At 27.0% G+C, this 19,163-nt stretch overlaps 3 protein-coding genes and 1 long non-coding RNA gene across 4 annotated transcripts; all 4 read right to left on the reverse strand.

Annotated features, from left to right (window-relative positions):
- Positions 1-2,531: 2,531 nt before the first annotated feature.
- Positions 2,532-3,387, reverse strand: LOC120267849 (disease resistance protein Pik-1-like). The gene is made up of 3 exons (XM_039275524.1): positions 3,119-3,387; positions 2,939-3,017; positions 2,532-2,821 (listed from the first exon to the last, which is right to left on the reverse strand). The coding sequence occupies exons 1-3, from the start codon at positions 3,185-3,187 to the stop codon at positions 2,670-2,672; spliced, it is 300 nt and encodes a 99-aa protein (XP_039131458.1). The 5' UTR covers positions 3,188-3,387; the 3' UTR covers positions 2,532-2,669.
- A 1,200-nt stretch (positions 3,388-4,587) lies between these two features.
- LOC120267860 (disease resistance protein Pik-1-like) lies at positions 4,588-6,004 on the reverse strand. The gene is made up of 3 exons (XM_039275535.1): positions 5,907-6,004; positions 5,725-5,803; positions 4,588-5,035 (listed from the first exon to the last, which is right to left on the reverse strand). The coding sequence occupies exons 1-3, from the start codon at positions 5,964-5,966 to the stop codon at positions 4,770-4,772; spliced, it is 405 nt and encodes a 134-aa protein (XP_039131469.1). The 5' UTR covers positions 5,967-6,004; the 3' UTR covers positions 4,588-4,769.
- A 2,651-nt stretch (positions 6,005-8,655) lies between these two features.
- Positions 8,656-9,220, reverse strand: LOC120267868. The gene is made up of 3 exons (XR_005538608.1): positions 9,117-9,220; positions 8,913-8,991; positions 8,656-8,806 (listed from the first exon to the last, which is right to left on the reverse strand). It is a non-coding gene; the product is annotated as an uncharacterized LOC120267868 (long non-coding RNA).
- Positions 9,221-12,097: 2,877 nt separating this feature from the next.
- LOC120267757 lies at positions 12,098-14,989 on the reverse strand. Its single transcript, XM_039275431.1, has 3 exons — positions 14,639-14,989; positions 14,415-14,493; positions 12,098-12,513 (listed from the first exon to the last, which is right to left on the reverse strand). Exons 1-3 carry the CDS (start codon positions 14,702-14,704, stop codon positions 12,242-12,244), a joined length of 417 nt encoding a protein of 138 aa, XP_039131365.1. The 5' UTR covers positions 14,705-14,989; the 3' UTR covers positions 12,098-12,241.
- Between the last annotated feature and the right edge of the window lie 4,174 nt (positions 14,990-19,163).

A 19,163-nucleotide genomic window follows, 5' to 3' on the forward strand; every position in this document is an offset into this window, starting at 1 on the left:
GTAATTTTCAAATAAGAATATTTAATTAGCAAAAATAATATTGTATATATAAAATTAGCATAAAATACAATTTATAGCTTAAAAGGTATTTTAGTAATTTTCATATAAAACTTTAGGGGTGGTAATGGGGCGGGGAATCCCCGATCCCCACGGGGAACCGACCTGATGGGGATGGGGATTCCCCGAATTCCTCCCCCGTGGGGGTGGCGATGGGGACCAATCCCTCCCCGTTTCCTAAACGGGGATGGGGGCGGGGAATGCTCTCCCTGCCCCGTGGGGATCCCAGACCTGATTAAGATTAATATATATATATATATATATATATATTATATGTGTGTGTGTAATTTTTTCCAACATTCAAAAATTCAAAAGCCTAAATAATGATATAAAAAACTCTAATTTTAATTTAATTGGACTAATACATAAAGTATTTATTTTAAACTAATAACAATTAAAATTAGTTATGAGAGGTTTTATATAAATTCAAAGGCCGAAGTACATATGTTAAGTTGTCGTTTTATTTGATTGTAATAACATACTACCTACTTGTATGAATTACAAATTTTATGTTTTGCTTTATATTGATAACCATTTGGAGAAATTTTTTTTAAGTGTATAAATATTGGTTTGATAAGTTTGTTGAGCACTATGTTGAGTAGTTTTAATGTTATCATATTTTTATGTATATATCTATGTAGAATAGTTTTCATGTTCCACATGTAGTAATATGTTTGCAAATAGAAAATCCCCGTGGTGATCCCCATGGGGATAGGGATGGGGAAACAAATTTCCCCCGTCGGGGAATCGGGAATGAGGAATCCCCGTCCCCGCTATTGCCGAGGGGGGGGGGAACGGGGAGAGGCCTCCTCGCCCCAGCTCCGGCCCGCCCCGCCCCGTTACCACCCCTAAACTTTACCTTTTATTACCCTCAATCCAAACACTACAAGGTTTAATAACCTCCATTTACCTTACCTTTAGGCTTTGCTTGTATGAGGTGAAGGAGGGGTTTATAAAGGAGGGTAGAGTAGGGTAAAGTAAGGAAAGTGGAGTTTTTAAGTTATACTTTGTTTGGGGCTAAGGTAAGGTAAATGGAGGTTATCAAACCTTCTAATGTTTGGATTGAAGGTAAGAGATGGTAAGGTTTTATGGTAATATTACTAAAAATACCTTTTAGTATGTTGTAATAAGATTGTTAGATATTATTATAAACTACTAAAAAAAAGACATATAAAAAAACAAATATTATAAATATTCTCTTACCATAAATATGCTTTTAAAAAAATAAATATGATTTTTCAAAATTATTTGGAAAGATTCAGGGTATTTTTGTAATTATTTGAAAAGATTGAGGGTATTTTTGTCCAGAAAAAGTGAGATTGGGGCATTTTTGAAAAATCCTTAACCCTAAATAAATAAAGATGTAATTGCTTGAAAAATTTGAGGACATTTTGGTCCAAAAAAAATTCAAAACCTTGCTAACCTCCCAATTTGGAGGGTTGAGAAATGAGGGTAAATGGAGGTTTCCCAACCCTCTCATATCCTACCCTCCAAATAACCCTGGATCCAAACAAGGTTTGGTAGATAACCTTACTTTACAAAACCTCCAAAAACCTTCTCCCAAACAAACCCTTAATCTAAACAAGATATAACTTAAAACCTCTTTTTATATTACTTTATTTTACTTTACCCTACTCTACCTTACTTTACAAAACTTTTCTTCACCTCATCCAAGCAAAGCAAGGTAAAGTTGTAAAGGATTCCACTTTTTAATCCTTTTTATACAAATATATATAAGATTTCATTTCAGATAAACCGATGATACATTCTTTATTTAATTATCTGCAACTCAAAACACAAAAAACCTTAAAAGTGAGGAATTTTTCAATAATTGTTAAATGTAGTCTAGATTTTTTATACATCTCTTTAAGTGTTAGTGGGAGCTTTTACTCAAATAAGAACTTAACTGAAAAAAATAATGGACAAATGATTTTTTTTTAAATGGTCATTTCATAAAACTTTTACCATATTTATTCAAGTACTTTTTTAACCATGCTTTTTCAAGTAGAAGATTGGTGAACTATTTTTAATAAATTTGTGTGTATTTGAAGCTTGTGTATGTACTTCAACTCTTTGTATATCTATTAGCCTATATCATATGTCAATGTTGTTGTACTTATATATGTAATTGTTATATATTTCTAAAAAAAATCAAGATAAATACCACGTCTTCATGTAACTCAATAAATATATGTAAATTATATATAATTATTATCATGCATGAAAAAAAATTCCAAATTATACAAATTTTCAAAATTTATTGCCATTAATTGACCTGATATCAAGTCAACATGTTGTCTTGATCCAAGTCTGAATGCCATGACCAACCATGAAACCATGCTTTACCTATTTTTTTTTTTTAAAAAAAGGAAGAATATTCATAATAAATGTTGCTACATCTTAATTAAACTAATAAATAAAAAATTAAGCAAATATTAATAAATAAACCCCAAGTTAAAATGAAGAAAAACAAAAATAAAAGACAGCTCATGGTCATTCATTAATTGATTTCAGCACTACAAATCCAAGCATAACTCAAACCATGAAATCATGCACTTGTTTTTTCCCTAAAAAAAAAAAAAAATTCTCAAATAAAGTTTTAAATTTTTTCTTCAGTTCTTCTCTTGAACAATAGTAACAGAAATCAACTGCACATCACCCATCTCATTCCTAAATTTCTGAATGAGACTCACTGGATCAATTCCCTCACCAACAACAGCTACTTTATTATTTTCATTCCTTTCTAACGCTACAGAGTAAACACCTGCCAAAAGAGATATACATATACATATATATATAATATAAACAATAAATAAAGAAATAAATAAAAACATGCTTCTATATATTTTTCTCTTATTTTGAAGGGTTTCTTCTCTGTTACCATGGCAGCAAACAATATTCTTCAAAACTTTGGATCTCTTCTTTATATCCTCCATTTCCACCTTCAGCACAATCTTTTGCTAAAATTAAAAAATAAAAATAAAAACAAAGTAAGAAATTAAACTGAAAATATGTATTAACATTTGAAAAGGATATAAATATTGAAAATGAATGATAATACCTTTCTAGATCCTGGTTGAACTGCTGAACTTCCCCCAAAACACTTTGCCATCACTTTGAACAAGAACATTAGGTTCGGACTTGTACCACTTTTATGGTATTTCTAGATATGAAGACAACTATGGTCTTTCTCAAGCCTCTAGTCTAGTGTTACTAACCTCACTGTTGAAAATATTTTATAAGAATTTTTATTTGCCAGAATTTAAAATTGATCGAATACAGTGATATTGAAAAAGATCACCGGCTATGAAAACGGGCTTTCAACTTGATTCCTGTGTCCTCCAAGTGAATATGTACAAACCAGATGATCAATTTTCAGTGATGCACATGTATATATAACTTTAATATTGGTTTTATTTGCGATTTTTTTTTTTGATAAAGTTGACAAATGACAAAGCGAAAGACAAACGATACGGAGGTGCATTAGTTATGGTGGCTTAACTAATCTCCTGGAGATAAACCCCTTGTTATATAATCCTGGATGGAAGAATGATAGGTATTTCTTACACACAACTCCCACAATGAAACCAAAAAGTGAATTGTAATCTGAGAGATCTCTTAATTATAAGCACAAGCAGTTACCAGTGGCTAAACCACGGTTGCTTATTTCTGAAAATTATATTAGTTAAAATTTTAAATTAATACTGATTGTTTCACTCACTGAAATATTTGTTTTTGTAAAAAGAGTTTATTTTCTAAAATCCAAAATTCTTGTGTGTGTATATATATAAGTGATCATATTTGTTTTACAGAGTTATAAAAGTAAATTGGAATTATTGTAGTATGGAAAAGGACTCCATTAATAATTGATTTATAGATGTGATGAGTCTAATTGCTGCTTGGAATTCAAAGAAGGTGGGCTAACATGACTTGCCAATAATACCCTTAACTTAAAACCAGGAATGAGTCATATACTGAGGGACTTTTTGGAAACAGAGTTTTTCTGAAGGGTTTGTGAGAAATTACAATTTAGATTTTTTTTATTTATAAAAAATACATTAATAATTTTTTTAGTTTTTTAATTATAATTTATTAATATATAATAGTGTCTGTTTAGACACAACTAATGCTTATATTAAAAGTATTATAAACATGCATAGACCGCGATTTGATTGAGTAAAATATTAGATATCTAAACTCACTCTTAAAACTAATGATAAATTAGTCTATAAATACTAGATTGATATTTTTAATATACATCATTATTTTTGTATTCATAAAAATAATAAATTTGATGTTATAATCCTTTAATAATAAAATTAATTTTACTTTTAATTTTAAAATTAAATAAAAATCTAACATACATTACCTCAAAATTTTAGTGATAAAAATGTCAACCGCAATCAATGATTTCAATTTAAATTCAAATCATCTAAACTTAATCATAATTTAAACAAACACAAAGCATATAATATATTAACAATATAGAAAAGCTATCTCACATATATATTTTTTATTATTATATCTCAATATTTCATTAGAAGGGAAACCAAACTCTCAATCTTTTACATAGAAATTTTTTACCACATAATTATTAAGGTGGAAACTAAATAATATATATATATATATATACACACACCTTGTTCCATTTTATAAATCATATATATAATATAATATATGTAATACAATATATTATATATACATAATATGACTTACAAAATGGAACAAGTTGGTTCACTGTTAGAGTATATTGGTTGTGGTAGTGGTGGATAATAAATCCAAGGAGGTTTATTTATATCAGCCTCTTTTTCCTTGTCCTTGTCCTTGTCCTTGTCCTTGTCCGGAGCTGCAACCTTGAGCATCTCTACAGAACCCATTTTCTTCCTAAGTTTTTGAGTGATGCTCACAGGATCAATCCCTTCTCCAACAAATGCTATTTCATTGTTTTCCTTCCCTTTCAATGACACAGAGATAACACCTGTCCCATAATAATTAATTAAATGAATAAACATTTATTTTATTTCAATAACAGTGATTTTTAAAATATAGTATATATATGGTAAAACAAGTTTTTTTTTAATATATTTAAATATATAAGTAATTAAATATATATATATATATATATGGTATAGCAAGTTTATTTTGATTTTTGAACTAAACGAATGTGACAATAATGGAACGATTATGCACGTGATTCCTATGTGGGAGGCCGAGGGTTTAACTCATTCTCGGTGTCTGTATTTCATATAATTTATCCATGTTGTTAAAAAAAAAAAATTGTACTAATATAAATAATGCAAGAGCTGAAAAAGTTTATTTAATTTGTTACATAAATATTAAAATTATATAATTTTTTTATTATTACTGTGAACAAAACATTTGATATTAGACGTGCCTCAAATATTATCTCTGTTGTAGAAACAATCAAACTAATTTATTATTTATTTTTTTTAAGTTAGTTACAATAGTTTGAAAACATCTACTTAATTAATCTAGTCTTGATTCAAAATTTAAGAATATATAAAACCAACAAATAAAATTCATATTATTAGATATTAAAAATCAATGAAAATAATATATATAAAAACACCAGGTCTGTAGACTCACCACCCATGCAATAATATATATATATATACACACATGTATCACTTATAATTAAATTGTTACCATGCCATTTAACCAAGCACTTCATAACTTTAGATCGCTTCTCGGTATTCTCCATTTGCACCCTCAACACAACCTCTTTCTATTGAAAGAAATAAATATAAATATATCAATTAATCAATGAAAAATTTAAACATATATCATCAATTATAAGAAATTAAGCTATAGAGAATAATAAATAATACCTTTCCATTGCTTGCTTGAACTCTTGGGCGTAGATGAAAGCATTGAAAAAAATTATCCATAAGATTTAAGAACAAACTCTAGTTTGTGTTTTGGAGTTCTCAATGAGTATGGTGTCATTTATAGGCAAATTTGAGTCTTTGGGGAGTAGTTCTAGTCTTTTATTTATTTATTTTATTTTTCTTTGAATTTCTTGATAAAGACTAGATGGTGAAGTTGACGTAGAATTGTGTTAGTTAAGATTAGAGAAAGATTAAATGCTTTTAAAGATATTTTGAGCTTTTGATTTGAACATCAAATTATCTGTCATATTTAAGCCCAGCACAAAGATTAAGAGTGCTATTAAAAATTTTAAAAATAAAAAAAAAGCTTTGATAAGACAATTTTGTTTTTTTATTGAAATTATTTATTGCGATTGATACACACTCTGTTTAAATAAAATTCATTAAATGAGATCAGTAAATTTAAAAATATCATAATTAATGCCAATAAATTTTTTTTAAAAAATAGAAAACGAATAAAAACTATTACATTTTAATTAATCTCGTTACTAGTGGTTTCAATTAATTGATGTTGCACTAGACTATAAAAGCCAAACTACTATTCAAAATTTCCTTGAAAGTTGAGGGACTTTGAATGTTCTAAGAAATGGACAAAAAATTATTAAGTTTTTTTTTTATTTATACTTTTGTAATAAGGTTTTAATATTATATATAATTAATATAAATTTTCTTTGTTTAAATATTTTTTAGGATTTAAGAATTTTGGCTTCATTTCCCCAAAAAATAAGGAGGAAGCTTTTGTTCTTACTACACATTTATTTTCAATTTAAAGATTTTGAAAGGAATATAAAAATGACACAAATTTGTTATTGTTCTCTATTTAATTCTCAGATTAAAGTATGAAAATAACCATAAAATAAGATTTAAATTTATAATTTTTCTTGTAAAGTTTTGTTTAATATTTAAATTTCAAGATCTAAAATCAATTTCTCAGGTTTTTGAATTAGAATTGTTTATATATGAAGTTTTATTTCAACTAATAACATATTAAAAAACTACTTTTAAATATTTTAATCATTAAAAAAAAATACAACAAAAATGTTTCAAAATAATTAACTAGAATCAAATATACAAGGCATTAAAAATAAACTTATATGGATCATTCGAAGGTGTTATTTAACATCACACACTTATAAAACTAATTTTTTTAAATTATTTTAATTATCATTTAAATTACAAAGAAATGCCAATGATCTTTTAGTTTATGTAGGGTATTTATGTCCTTGCTTGCCAAGAAGACAGATTCAAACCTCAGCACAAGTAGAGTGAAAGCACATGCATATCACGGCATTAACCCTTTATTTGTGCATGACCCATACTATGTCTTGTTCCCTTGGCAGGTCATGCTATTGATTTTCCATTAATACCATCCGCACTTTCTAATTTAAAAAAAAAAAAAATCAAAAGAAAAGCTTAAGGAGTGAAATAGATCCCTCTTAATAGTTCTAATTAAAAAAAAAAAATCAGATTAATAACTTTGCTAAAACTAATTGATCTTCTCTGTTTCACTCCAAGGGAATCTATAGCCTTTTCTTTGCAAATACATCCCTTCAACTTTATAAAATTACTCAAATTTAATTGTTCCCGGATCTTAATTCAATCTAATAAATATATTTAAACAACTACAGATATTAGGGAAAAAACTACAAAATCATACAAACATTAATAAATTAAACCCATAATAAAAAAATGAAAAAAAAACTTATTGCCGCCCATCCTATAAGTTGTAAGGGATTCCACTTTTTAAACCTTTTTATACATATATATAAGATTACAAATAAACCAATAATATATCTCTTATTTAGTTATTTGCAACTCTACACACACGAAAAGATTTAATAGTGGGGAATTTTTCAATAATTATCAAATGTAGTTTAAGTTTTTTATATATGTCTTAAAGTGTTAGTGAAAGGTTTCTCTCAAATGAACTTGACTGAAAATAAGTAATGATCAGACAATTCTTTTAAATGGTCATTTCATAAATCTTTTGTCATACTTTTTCAATCATTTTTTTTTTTATAAAAGGGTCATATAACTATTTTTGTTAAATTTATGTGTATTTGAAGCTTGTGTATGTACTTCAACTGTTTAAATATTTGTACCGTATGTTAATGCTCTTGTATTTATATATGTAATTATTTTTTTCTATAATATATTTTTTTGTGGTTTATATATTTTTTTTAAAATCAAGATAAATACCACGTCTTCATTTAACTCAATAAATATATGTAAATTTTATATAATTATTATCATACATGAAAGAAATATTCCAAATTATACGAATTTTCAAAAAAATTATGGCCATTAGTTGACCTGACCTCAAGTAAACATGTTGTCTTGGTCTAAGTCTGAATGACTTGATCAACTTTCCTATTTTTCAAAAAAAAAGAAAAATCAAAAGGAAGAATATTCAATATAAATGTTGCTACATCTTAATCTATCTAATAAATCAAAATATTAAACAAATATTAATAAATAAACCCAAGTTAAAATGAAGAAAACCAAAAATAAAAGACAGCTCACACTGTCATTCATTAATTAATTTCAGCACTACAAAACTAAGCATAACTCAAAGTTCATGATACACCATGAAATTATACACTTGTTTTTTCCTATAAAAAAAAATCAAATAAAGTTCTTTATTTTATTTATTTATTTTTTTAATAAAAAGCTCTTAATTTTTCTTCACTTCTTCTTTTCTTCAACAGGAGTAACAGAAATCAACTGCACATCACCCATCTCATCCCTAAGTTTGTGAACAAGACTCACTGGATCAATTCCCTCACCAATAGCAGCTATTTTATTATTTTCATTCCCTTCTAATGCTACTGAGTAAACACCTGCCAAAATATATATATATATATATATAAACAATAAATAAATAAATAAATAGAAACAAATTTCTATATATTTTTCTTTTATTTTAAAGGGTTTCTTTTCTGTTACCAAGCCAGCCAGCAATGTTCTTCATAACTTTGGATCTCTTCTTTGGATCCTCCATTTCCACCTTCAGCACTACCTTTTGCTATATATATATATATATATATGAGATAAGAATAAAAATAAAATTAAAATTAAAAACAAAGTAAGGAATTAACTGAAATATCTATAAATCTTTAAAAAGTATATATTAAAAATGAATGGTAATACCTTTCCAGAGCTTGGTTGAACTGCTGAACTTCCCCAAAAACACTGAAGAAATTTAGCCATGACTTTGATAATAGACATTAAGGAGCACTTGTTGCTTTCCACTTGTATGATATTTATATCTATGGAGTCTTAGGTCAAGTCAACCATGGTTTTTTTTTTATGTAGATTTATACACAAAACCATTTCTAATACTCAAAATAACTTAAATTATATGAAAAGAAACTTTAACCTTGATTTATTTCCGATAACGTCTCTCATTTTTCTAGTTATTTTTTTAATTATTTAAAAAATAATTCTTTACTTTTTATAAGCGTTTACGTCAAATGAAATGAGTTCTACGTGTGTGTGACAAAGAGAGTCAAAGTTTGCTTGCGTGGATTCTAAAGAAGGTGTATTACCAGGAATTACCAATAATACCCTTATGTAAAATGACAAATAAGGGGTAAATTTTTTAGTAAGTCACTAAACTTTGGTCTATTCTCACTTTAATCACTGAACTTCAATTTGTATCAATTTGGTCACTTAATTTTAATTTCATTTCACTTGGTAATAAATCAAGAGATTTCAAACTCCAAATGAATGATGTAGCTCTTTTTCGATGACGTGGACACCTCTAATAGACTTAATAATGTGTCAATGAGAGGACTGACTTAGATTTTTAGACAGTCATGTAATCAATTGGGGGTTGAAATCCTTAATTATTACCGGTTGAAATCAAATTAAAGTTGAGTGACCAAATTGATACAAATTGAAGTTCAGTGATCAAAGTGAAAATGAACCAAAGTTTAGTGACCTAATAAAAAATTTACCCGACAAATGAGTCATATATTGAGGGTATGTTTGACAATTTCTTTGAAACCTTTGTTCCACAATAAAGACTTTGTGAAGGGTTGTGAAAAATTTATAATTTAATTTTTTAAATTTATAAAAACTCAATTGTAATTGTAATTTATTAATATATAAATATGATAGTCTTTGCACTAATAATCTCATATCAAAATGTTTGATAATTTGAATAAATTGAATATTAGATGTTTAATAACATCTTTAACTAATCTTTAAAAAGTCATGTCATTGTGGTATTTCGAATTTATATTGTTCTTCTTGCGGTGGCAATCCTAAAAGTGACATAGGTATATTATTATATATATAATGTTTTATTTATTAAAAAAATTTAAATTAAATTTTAAAGTAATCTTCTAAAAAAAAATAAAGTAATAAATTAAAATGGATAAAACTAAATACAATATTAATTTTAAGATGGACATCAATTTTAGAAATAAAGATGTGAACTACATATAATACTCGGTTTAAAGTAATCTGAACTCAATCAAAAATTAAAATTATCAAATAAATCTTTAAAAATCAAATAATAATTCAAAGTTCATGGAGTATATAATAATAATAATAATAATAATAATAATAATAATGATGGATAAATACAAAAGATAATAAAAAAAATAACGCTATAAATACAAATTACTAATAGCCTAGTATTATTGGTCCTGTTAGTTCCTCCGGTGTGGTTTGTGGGTATTAATTAGCGCTTAAGCACTCATAGAAGTCTCACACAAACCAATAAAGAAAAAGCACACAAACAAACACAAGGAGACACACAACGTTGGTAACCCAGTTCGGCGTCCACTCGCCTACGTCTGGGGGGCCAAGCCCGGAGATAAACAATCCACTAAAAGAGGTAAAAATAGATGAGTACAAACACTTGTCACTCACACTCTCAACAATAAAGATCACTACCCTCTCTAGATTGTCTGGTGCTCACACACTCTCCTCAAAGAGTCACCCAAGAGTCACACCTATAATCTTCTCCTCAAAGAGTCACCCAAGAGTCACACCTACAATCTACGAGCAAGGTAGCTTATATAGACGCCTCAACGTCCCAAATATAAGCGATACCTCTTTTAGAATCTCACGGCTACTAATTTAAAAACCTCGCTGAAATTAGTCATTGCTGAACTCTCGTTAGTAACATGAATTGCAACATGGCTCGACTCGCCGACTTGAGCGAGTTCAGTTACGTTGCGGGACGACCTCGAGACCCATCAACCTCCCGGTCATGCTTAGTCGAGTCGATGCGACCAAATCTCCCGATCCCGATCGCCGGCAACTAGCCTACCTCCTCGGGTTCCTCATCACGCGGTCACGCCTCGCAGGGGCGACGTCCCCTGTCGTCTTCACGAAACTTGCCAAACTTAGTCTTCAATTCACCTAAATTTGGTCTTCAAAGATTCTCCAAACTTGATCTTCAATTCACCCAAGTTTGGTCCTCAAATCTGCTTCATAGATCTTCAATCAATCAATTCAATCGTCAGGGATTCTTCAAATCATATCTCCTTCATTCACACTATGAATAGATCTTTCTTTAATTAAGCTCCACCATATTTAGTCTTCAATCAAATCACCTAAATATGGTCTTGATATAATTTTGTCTTCAAGTTGTAATGCATTGCCAAAAATAACTCCACCAAGATCTTTAAGATAGCTTCACCATGATCTTCAAGATATTTGGCTCCATGTTAGAGACTTACTAAAAATAGCTCCACCAAGATCTTCAAGATGTTTGCCTTGCACTCAAAGTCTCCTTGCCATGTCACAATGCTTGCCACATCATCAATTATGCTTTGTCACCTTAGTTGCCACGTCACTTGGTCTAGGTGTCAAATCATGCCAATAAATAGTGTGGTTGCACTAACAAGTCCCATTGCGAAAGTAATAAGAGATCCCGAACCAGACACAATGGTGATAATAAATCTCAAATTATAAATGTATGCTTAATGTCCAAACCTAGTGTCATTGAGCCCTAATATGATATATTGCGCCTATCGTTTTAGTGAATGGGCAAAATTTTTTTATTTTAAAACCACATTAATTACCTAAAAAACGAGAGAACATAAAGATAACAAAGGAAAGAGTACAAAAACATACAAACAGACTGATAAAAAGCTTGAAAAAAAAAAAACAGATATAATAAAAGAGCACAGCTTGAAGATCCTTAATTAAAAGGAAGGTAGGGAAGTCCTCTGCAGAGGTGATACAACCCAAAAGACTAGCTTGTTCCATATTTTATAAATCATATATATAACTTAACATAATATATATATTATGACTTACAAAATGGAGCAAGCTGGTGGTTCATTGCAACTGTATATTTGTGGTTGTGGATAATAACACCAAGGATGTTTACATTTATCAGCCTCTTTTTCCTTCTCTTTTTCCTTGTCCTTGTCCTTGTCCGGATTTTCAGCCTTAACCATCTCCACAGTACTATTACAACCCATTTTCTTCCTAAGTTTTTGAGTGATGCTCACTGGATCAATATATTCTCCAACAATTGCTATTTCATTGTTTTCCTTTCCTTCCAATGATACAGAGATAACACCTGTTCCATAATAACTAATTAAAGAAACAAATAAAATTCTATTTTATTTCAATAATAATGAGTATATATATGTCTGTGTATGTATATATACTCACTTTTAAATGTTGTTTAAATATTAAATATTTTTTTTTGAATTTTATTTCTTTTTTCAGCGGTTTGTATCTCCAACCCAAAACTCTATATTTGGTGCTTCAGTACACAAAAATACAGGTTCTACAGTGAAAGTTTCTCCGGCCACCATCTTTATTTTTAACTCTAAAATAGAATATTTCAAGAATATTCTTCTCACTTCACACTTTTATATTCATACTATTGATAGATTTAATCATTTTTAATTTTTCACTTTTAACCATTGAATTTAAATATATATTATTTAAATGTAAATATTATTTTTATATTTTTTATAAATATTTATTAAATATAAAATATGATTGATAAACTACAAATATAAATACAAACATTATATTACATTAATTACTTAATAAAAACATAACATACAAACAAGTACCATCAGTAAAAACAACACATTATATTGTTGTGGTTTTTTCTTATTGCATAATCTATGTTATGACTATTTTCTATGTTTTTATTTTATTGTTCGTGTAATTTTCATTAATTTTTTATTTTTTTATTAATTAAAAAAATACAAACTTAAATTATAACTTATTAATTTAATTAAAATATAAAATTATAAATATAAATTTTATAAAAAAAGAAAAAGAAAAGAAAAGAAAAAATAAACTAATAATTAAAACTGAAAAACAAGAAAAGAATAAAAAAGATAAAAAATTAAAAATTAAAACTGAAAACCAAAAAAGATAAAAAAAAAGATAAATAATAAACTGAAAATTAAAAATGAAAAAATAAAAAAATAAATTGAAAATTAAAACTAAAAAATAAAAAAGAAACTGAAAATTAAAACTGAAAACTAAAAAACATAAATAAAGACAAATAATAAAATGAAAATTAAAAATTTAAAAATTAAAAAATTAAACTGATAATTAAAACTAAAAAATAAAAAAATAAACTATTAAAAATGGAAAAAATTAAATTGAAGATTGAAGAGAAAAAAAAATAAACTCAAAATTAAAATTTTGAAAAAATAAATAAATAAATAAATAGCGTTGTTACAATGGCACGTAAGAAGTTGCATGTCACTGTAGCATTTCTCAGATTTGGCGCATGATTTAGCGCACGATTGAAGTTATTCTTGCGCAAAAATTTGGGTTAAAACGTCAAATTTGAGAAAGCGTTATATATAAAAGGAGTAAATAACTCTAAACTCTAATAAAGATAAAAATGTCTTATTATATTTTTTTATTAGATTTTAAAAAAATTAATGAAAGATTTAATATTTACGTAAAACTCAAATATAACAATTAATATGAGTAATACATGAGTGGTGCTTAAACTACTTGGAGTTTTTTTTATTCAAGATCAAATTTTATAGTAGAAAAATAACCGTGATGACTATCATTTATATGAAAAGTCTCTACAATTAGATTAGTTCATCATTATTTTGATATATTCATTATTATTTAATAACTATTATTTTGCTATATATATATATATATTAAGATTATATAAATTTTTTATTATCATTGTGGACAAGATATATAATATTAGACGTATCTCAAATATCATATTTGTTATATAAAAACTCCCAAATTAAATTTTTTTTTTCAAGTTAGTTTTAATGGTTTGAAAACATCTACTTAATTAATCTAGTCTTCATTCAAAATTTAAGAATATATAAAACCAACAAATAAAATTCAAACAGAGGAAAATTCATATTATTAGGTATTAAAAATCAATGAAAATAATATATTTTTATATATAACACCCATGCAATAATATATATATATATATATATATGTTATCACTTATAATGAAGTTGTTACCACGCCATTTAACCAAGCATGTCATAACTTTAGCTCGCTTCTTGGTATTCTCCATTTGCACCCTCAACACAACCTTCATCTATTGAAATAAATAAATATAAATATATCAATTAATGAATGAAAAAATTATGCATATATATCATCAATTTAATTCAATAATCCTTAATTTAATAATCTTATAAATAAATAATTAAAAGAAGGCTATAGAGAATAATAAATAATACCTTCCCATTGGTTGCTTGAGGCCTTGAGCGTAGATGACGGCATTCAAAAAATTTATCCAAAAGCATTATGAGCAAACTCTAGTTTGTGTTTTGGAGTTCTCAATAAGTATGGCATTATTTATAGGCAAATTTGAGTTTTGGGGAGCATTTCAAGTCTTATTTATTTTATTTTATTTTTATTGAATTACTTGATAAAGAGTAGATGATGTGATGTATTTTATGTTTATTTATTTATTTTGTATAATTAAGTTGACGTAGAATTATGTTAGTTTAGATTAGAGAAAGATTAAATGCTTTTTTTATTCAAGATCAAATTTTATAGTAGAAAAATAACCGTGATGACTATCATTTATATGAAAAGTCTCTACAATTAGATTAGTTCATCATTATTTTGATATATTCATTATTATTTAATAACTATTATTTTGCTATATATATATATATATATATATTAAGATTATATAAATTTTTTATTATCATTGTGGACAAGATATATAATATTAGACGTATCTCAAATATCATATTTGTTATATAAAAACTCCCAAATTAATTTTTTTTTTTCAAGTTAGTTTTAATGGTTTGAAAACATCTACTTAATTAATCTAGTCTTCATTCAAAATTTAAGAATATATAAAACCAACAAATAAAATTCAAACAGAAGAAAATTCATATTATTAGGTATTAAAAATCAATGAAAATAATATATTTTTATATATAACACCCATGCAATAATATATATATATATATATATATATATATATATATATATATATATATATATATATGTTATCACTTATAATGAAGTTGTTACCACGCCATTTAACCAAGCATGTCATAACTTTAGCTCGCTTCTTGGTATTCTCCATTTGCACCCTCAACACAACCTTCATCTATTGAAATAAATAAATATAAATATATCAATTAATGAATGAAAAAATTATGCATATATATCATCAATTTAATTCAATAATCCTTAATTTAATAATCTTATAAATAAATAATTAAAAGAAGGCTATAGAGAATAATAAATAATACCTTCCCATTGGTTGCTTGAGGCCTTGAGCGTAGATGACGGCATTCAAAAAATTTATCCAAAAGCATTATGAGCAAACTCTAGTTTGTGTTTTGGAGTTCTCAATAAGTATGGCATTATTTATAGGCAAATTTGAGTTTTGGGGAGCATTTCAAGTCTTATTTATTTTTATATTGAATTACTTGATAAAGAGTAGATGATGTGATGTATTTTATGTTTATTTATTTATTTTGTATAATTAAGTTGACGTAGAATTATGTTAGTTTAGATTAGAGAAAGATTAAATGCTTTTGAAGGGTATTTTTGAGATTTTTAATGTGTATTGCCCCCAAATTCAAATTAGCAGTCATATTTAAGCCATGCACAATCATTAAGAGTGTTGTTACAACTCTTAAAAATTTTAAAAAAAATATATTATGATAGATCATTTTTTTTTTATTGGGATAATTTAGAGTTTTTTTTATGGAGATGACAGAACGTAGGCTCCAAGAAAATATCAAAAGGATAAAAAAAAAAGTATAGTGATGCACTAGTTATAGTGGCTTATTGACCTTTTAGAAATTTATCATGTGAGGTGAACTAATACACGGGATAATTATGGTCTATAATATACACTCAAGATAATATATCAATATACAACCATAACCTCACAATAGTAAATCCCTCTTGTTTTACAACTTTGAAAGAGTGGAAAATATAGCTCCTCTTAAAGGGGATCCTATGAACAATGAGTGAACAGTACTAATATATTATTTTTACAGTATAACTATAATATGTTTGCACAGTATTAAACTTTGCACCACTTACACACTATCCATGGTGATTTTTAGTAGGCTATCAAGTAATTGTCCTTTTAGATCAATTGACACACACTTTGTTTAAGTAGAAATATTATAATTAATGTTTATAATTTTTTTTAAAATAATAACTAAATTTAAAATATAACCTAAAATGGTAGATAATTTGAACTTGAGGAAGTATATTACAAAGAAGACTAACATTAAATAATCTCATTAGTAATGATTTCAGTTAATTGATATTGCAGCGGACTAAAGCCAAACTACTCTATCAAAATTCCTTCGAGAAGAGGGAATGTTGATGGACTGCATGTTCTAAGAAATGGACAAAAAAGTCAATTCAGTGCACAATAATTGAATATTAATTGAGCTTTGATTTTTCATTGAAAAGTATAGAAGCTCGTCAATTAAATGCATATATAGATATATATAATATTAAATCGCGAAACGTCATCTGCGGACGTTAAATGGACAAAAAAATCAATTTTTTTTAAAATATTAATTGAGCTTTAATTTTGTCAATTAAATGCATATATATATATATATATAAAATATTAAATCGCGAAACAATAATTGTGGATATTCTACGAAAGTCCGCAATTAAGTATAGTGAGGATTATGGAGCACAATGAGTGTTAATCAGGTATAGTAAAAATAGGATGAATGATTAAAATTTATTGAGTTGCTGTACTAAATTTGATTAAATGGTTCAAATCAAAATATTGTACATTAAATATATATATATATATATAAGTATAGTAATTAAACCGTAGTAGAAGATCAATCATATTAAGTACATAACTCCACATATATATATATATATATATATATATATATATATGGAAAAACATCATCTAAGTAAGTCCCTAGATTTGAAATCTAGGGACGTTTTAAATCTAAGCTGTTGGATCATCATCCGATGGTTCATTGATTATATGAACACTGTACACCTTTTTACTGTTTATGATCACTGTACAACACTGTAGAATGCGGTTTCTACTGTTCATAATAATAAGAGCCGTCAGATTTTCATACGATGGCTACTATGAACGTCCCTAGATTTGAAATCTAGGGACGTCCTTTATTATATATTTGGCCTTGTAAAAGCTTCTATTTAAATTTATATCCTAGGAAATTTCATCCCCTATTTGTTAACATTTTTTATGGCTTTAAGTAATGCCAAAAAAGAAAAAGAAAAAAAATTATACCTATAATTTTTTTTATTACCTATAATTTTTTTTATTATGGTTCACAAATATTTTTTAAAAAGGAAAGGAATAATGAAAAATTGAAAATTTATTGAGATGCATAAGCATAGACATAAATTTTACATGATTAAATATAAAGTTATGAGATTTTTAAAATGATTTATTTAGTTTATATTTTATTTTATCTGTTAATGGTTTTAAATATTTATTTAATTAGATTTTTTTTTTCTTTTTTACTTTATAAATATTGAATCAATGATTTCATTAAATTAATTGGTTTATTTTCCTAAGAATTGAGACAAGAAGTTCAAGATGAGTGCCAAAACCACTTGGTTCTAGTGATTAATAGCACCAAACTAAGTCTTTCATGTGTATGTGGAGTCATTTTCATTCAAGATGTCAATTTTATGGTAATTATGATAATCAAGAGGGTTTTTTTTTTAAAAATCATCCGTCATACATTTTCACTGATAATGACTTGGAATAGTGACACTTTTATTCGCAAGTAGTTAGTATTAATTTTTTTTTTAATAAAATATCAATCATCAACTGAAAAAAAATTAAAAATTAATCAAAAAAAAATATTATAATTGGGTCAAATTTGGGTCTTCTGAATTTATTTAAAAAAAAAACAAATTCAAAGTGAAAACGACAGCTGAACTTATCTTCTTTTGTTAAACTTTTTTTTAATTAAATATTAAATAAATCAATTTAATTTAATTTTCAAAAATTTAAGTCCAAATCAATTGACGTGACTAATGTAACAACATATACCATCTTGCCACTATTAAAATATACTTAATAGTTGCATATATTTTATAAGCGAAATTGGAAAAACTAAATTTCCAATATTACCAAAAACACCCCCTTAATTTTGCAATCCCTAAAAACCTTTTCTTTTTAAACTCTATGCTTTTCAAACCCCCAAAACATGTAACAGTGGTTAACGGAGTGATTTTTAAATTTTATGGACGAAAATGCCCTTGCATGCGGAGTCGTGGCTGCAGTCATTTCGGCGGTTTGAGAGGAAGTGGCGGGTTTTTCTTACGGTAACCCCAAGAGGTGAATTTACTGGAGCCGTATACTTGTTTTTTTTTCAACTCGCGTCTTCAGCTTTTCCCTTTCCGAAGTTATCTCTACTGGCACATCCTCTGTAATTTCAGTTTTCCCTTTCCACCGGTGTCTCGAATGAGAAGTCCCGCGCAAGTATTCGCCATTTCATCAGTTTGCAATCTAAGATAGTGATTATGGTTTTATGTTAACTATTCTGTTACAAAGAAAGTTTTTTTGGTTTTGTTTTATGGTTCTGTTTTTATTGGAAGATATTGAAGTCTGCAGCGGAATTTTTTGGCTGGGGTTTTGTTAGTCTGCAGGGCGATTTCTCGCCTAGAGTTTTGTTTTGTTTTTGCATTTTCATCTGTATACACTATCAAAATAGTTTTTTCGATTGTTATGATTTGTGTAATGTTTATAATGTACGTTTTCCC

The sequence above is a fragment of the Dioscorea cayenensis genome, chromosome 8, assembly GCF_009730915.1.
Source record: "Dioscorea cayenensis subsp. rotundata cultivar TDr96_F1 chromosome 8, TDr96_F1_v2_PseudoChromosome.rev07_lg8_w22 25.fasta, whole genome shotgun sequence".
Taxonomy (NCBI): Eukaryota; Viridiplantae; Streptophyta; class Magnoliopsida; order Dioscoreales; family Dioscoreaceae; genus Dioscorea; species Dioscorea cayenensis.

What these genes read in the sequence shown, in the direction of transcription:
- LOC120267849 (XM_039275524.1), bottom strand. Translation starts at nt 3,187, where the DNA reads ATGTTCTTGTTCAAAGTGATGGCAAAGTGTTTTGGGGGAAGTTCAGCA. An exon ending in TTCAACCAGGATCTAGAAAG is followed by an intron (nt 3,018 to 3,118) that starts GTATTATCATTC and finishes TTTTAATTTTAG; the next exon opens with CAAAAGATTGTGCTGAAGGT. An exon ending in GAATATTGTTTGCTGCCATG is followed by an intron (nt 2,822 to 2,938) that starts GTAACAGAGAAG and finishes CTCTTTTGGCAG; the next exon opens with GTGTTTACTCTGTAGCGTTA.
- LOC120267860 (XM_039275535.1), bottom strand. Translation starts at nt 5,966, where the DNA reads ATGGATAATTTTTTTCAATGCTTTCATCTACGCCCAAGAGTTCAAGCA. An exon ending in TTCAAGCAAGCAATGGAAAG is followed by an intron (nt 5,804 to 5,906) that starts GTATTATTTATT and finishes TTCTTTCAATAG; the next exon opens with AAAGAGGTTGTGTTGAGGGT. An exon ending in GTGCTTGGTTAAATGGCATG is followed by an intron (nt 5,036 to 5,724) that starts GTAACAATTTAA and finishes ATTATGGGACAG; the next exon opens with GTGTTATCTCTGTGTCATTG.
- LOC120267757 (XM_039275431.1), bottom strand. Translation starts at nt 14,704, where the DNA reads ATGCTTTTGGATAAATTTTTTGAATGCCGTCATCTACGCTCAAGGCCT. An exon ending in CTCAAGCAACCAATGGGAAG is followed by an intron (nt 14,494 to 14,638) that starts GTATTATTTATT and finishes TTATTTCAATAG; the next exon opens with ATGAAGGTTGTGTTGAGGGT. An exon ending in ATGCTTGGTTAAATGGCGTG is followed by an intron (nt 12,514 to 14,414) that starts GTAACAACTTCA and finishes ATTATGGAACAG; the next exon opens with GTGTTATCTCTGTATCATTG.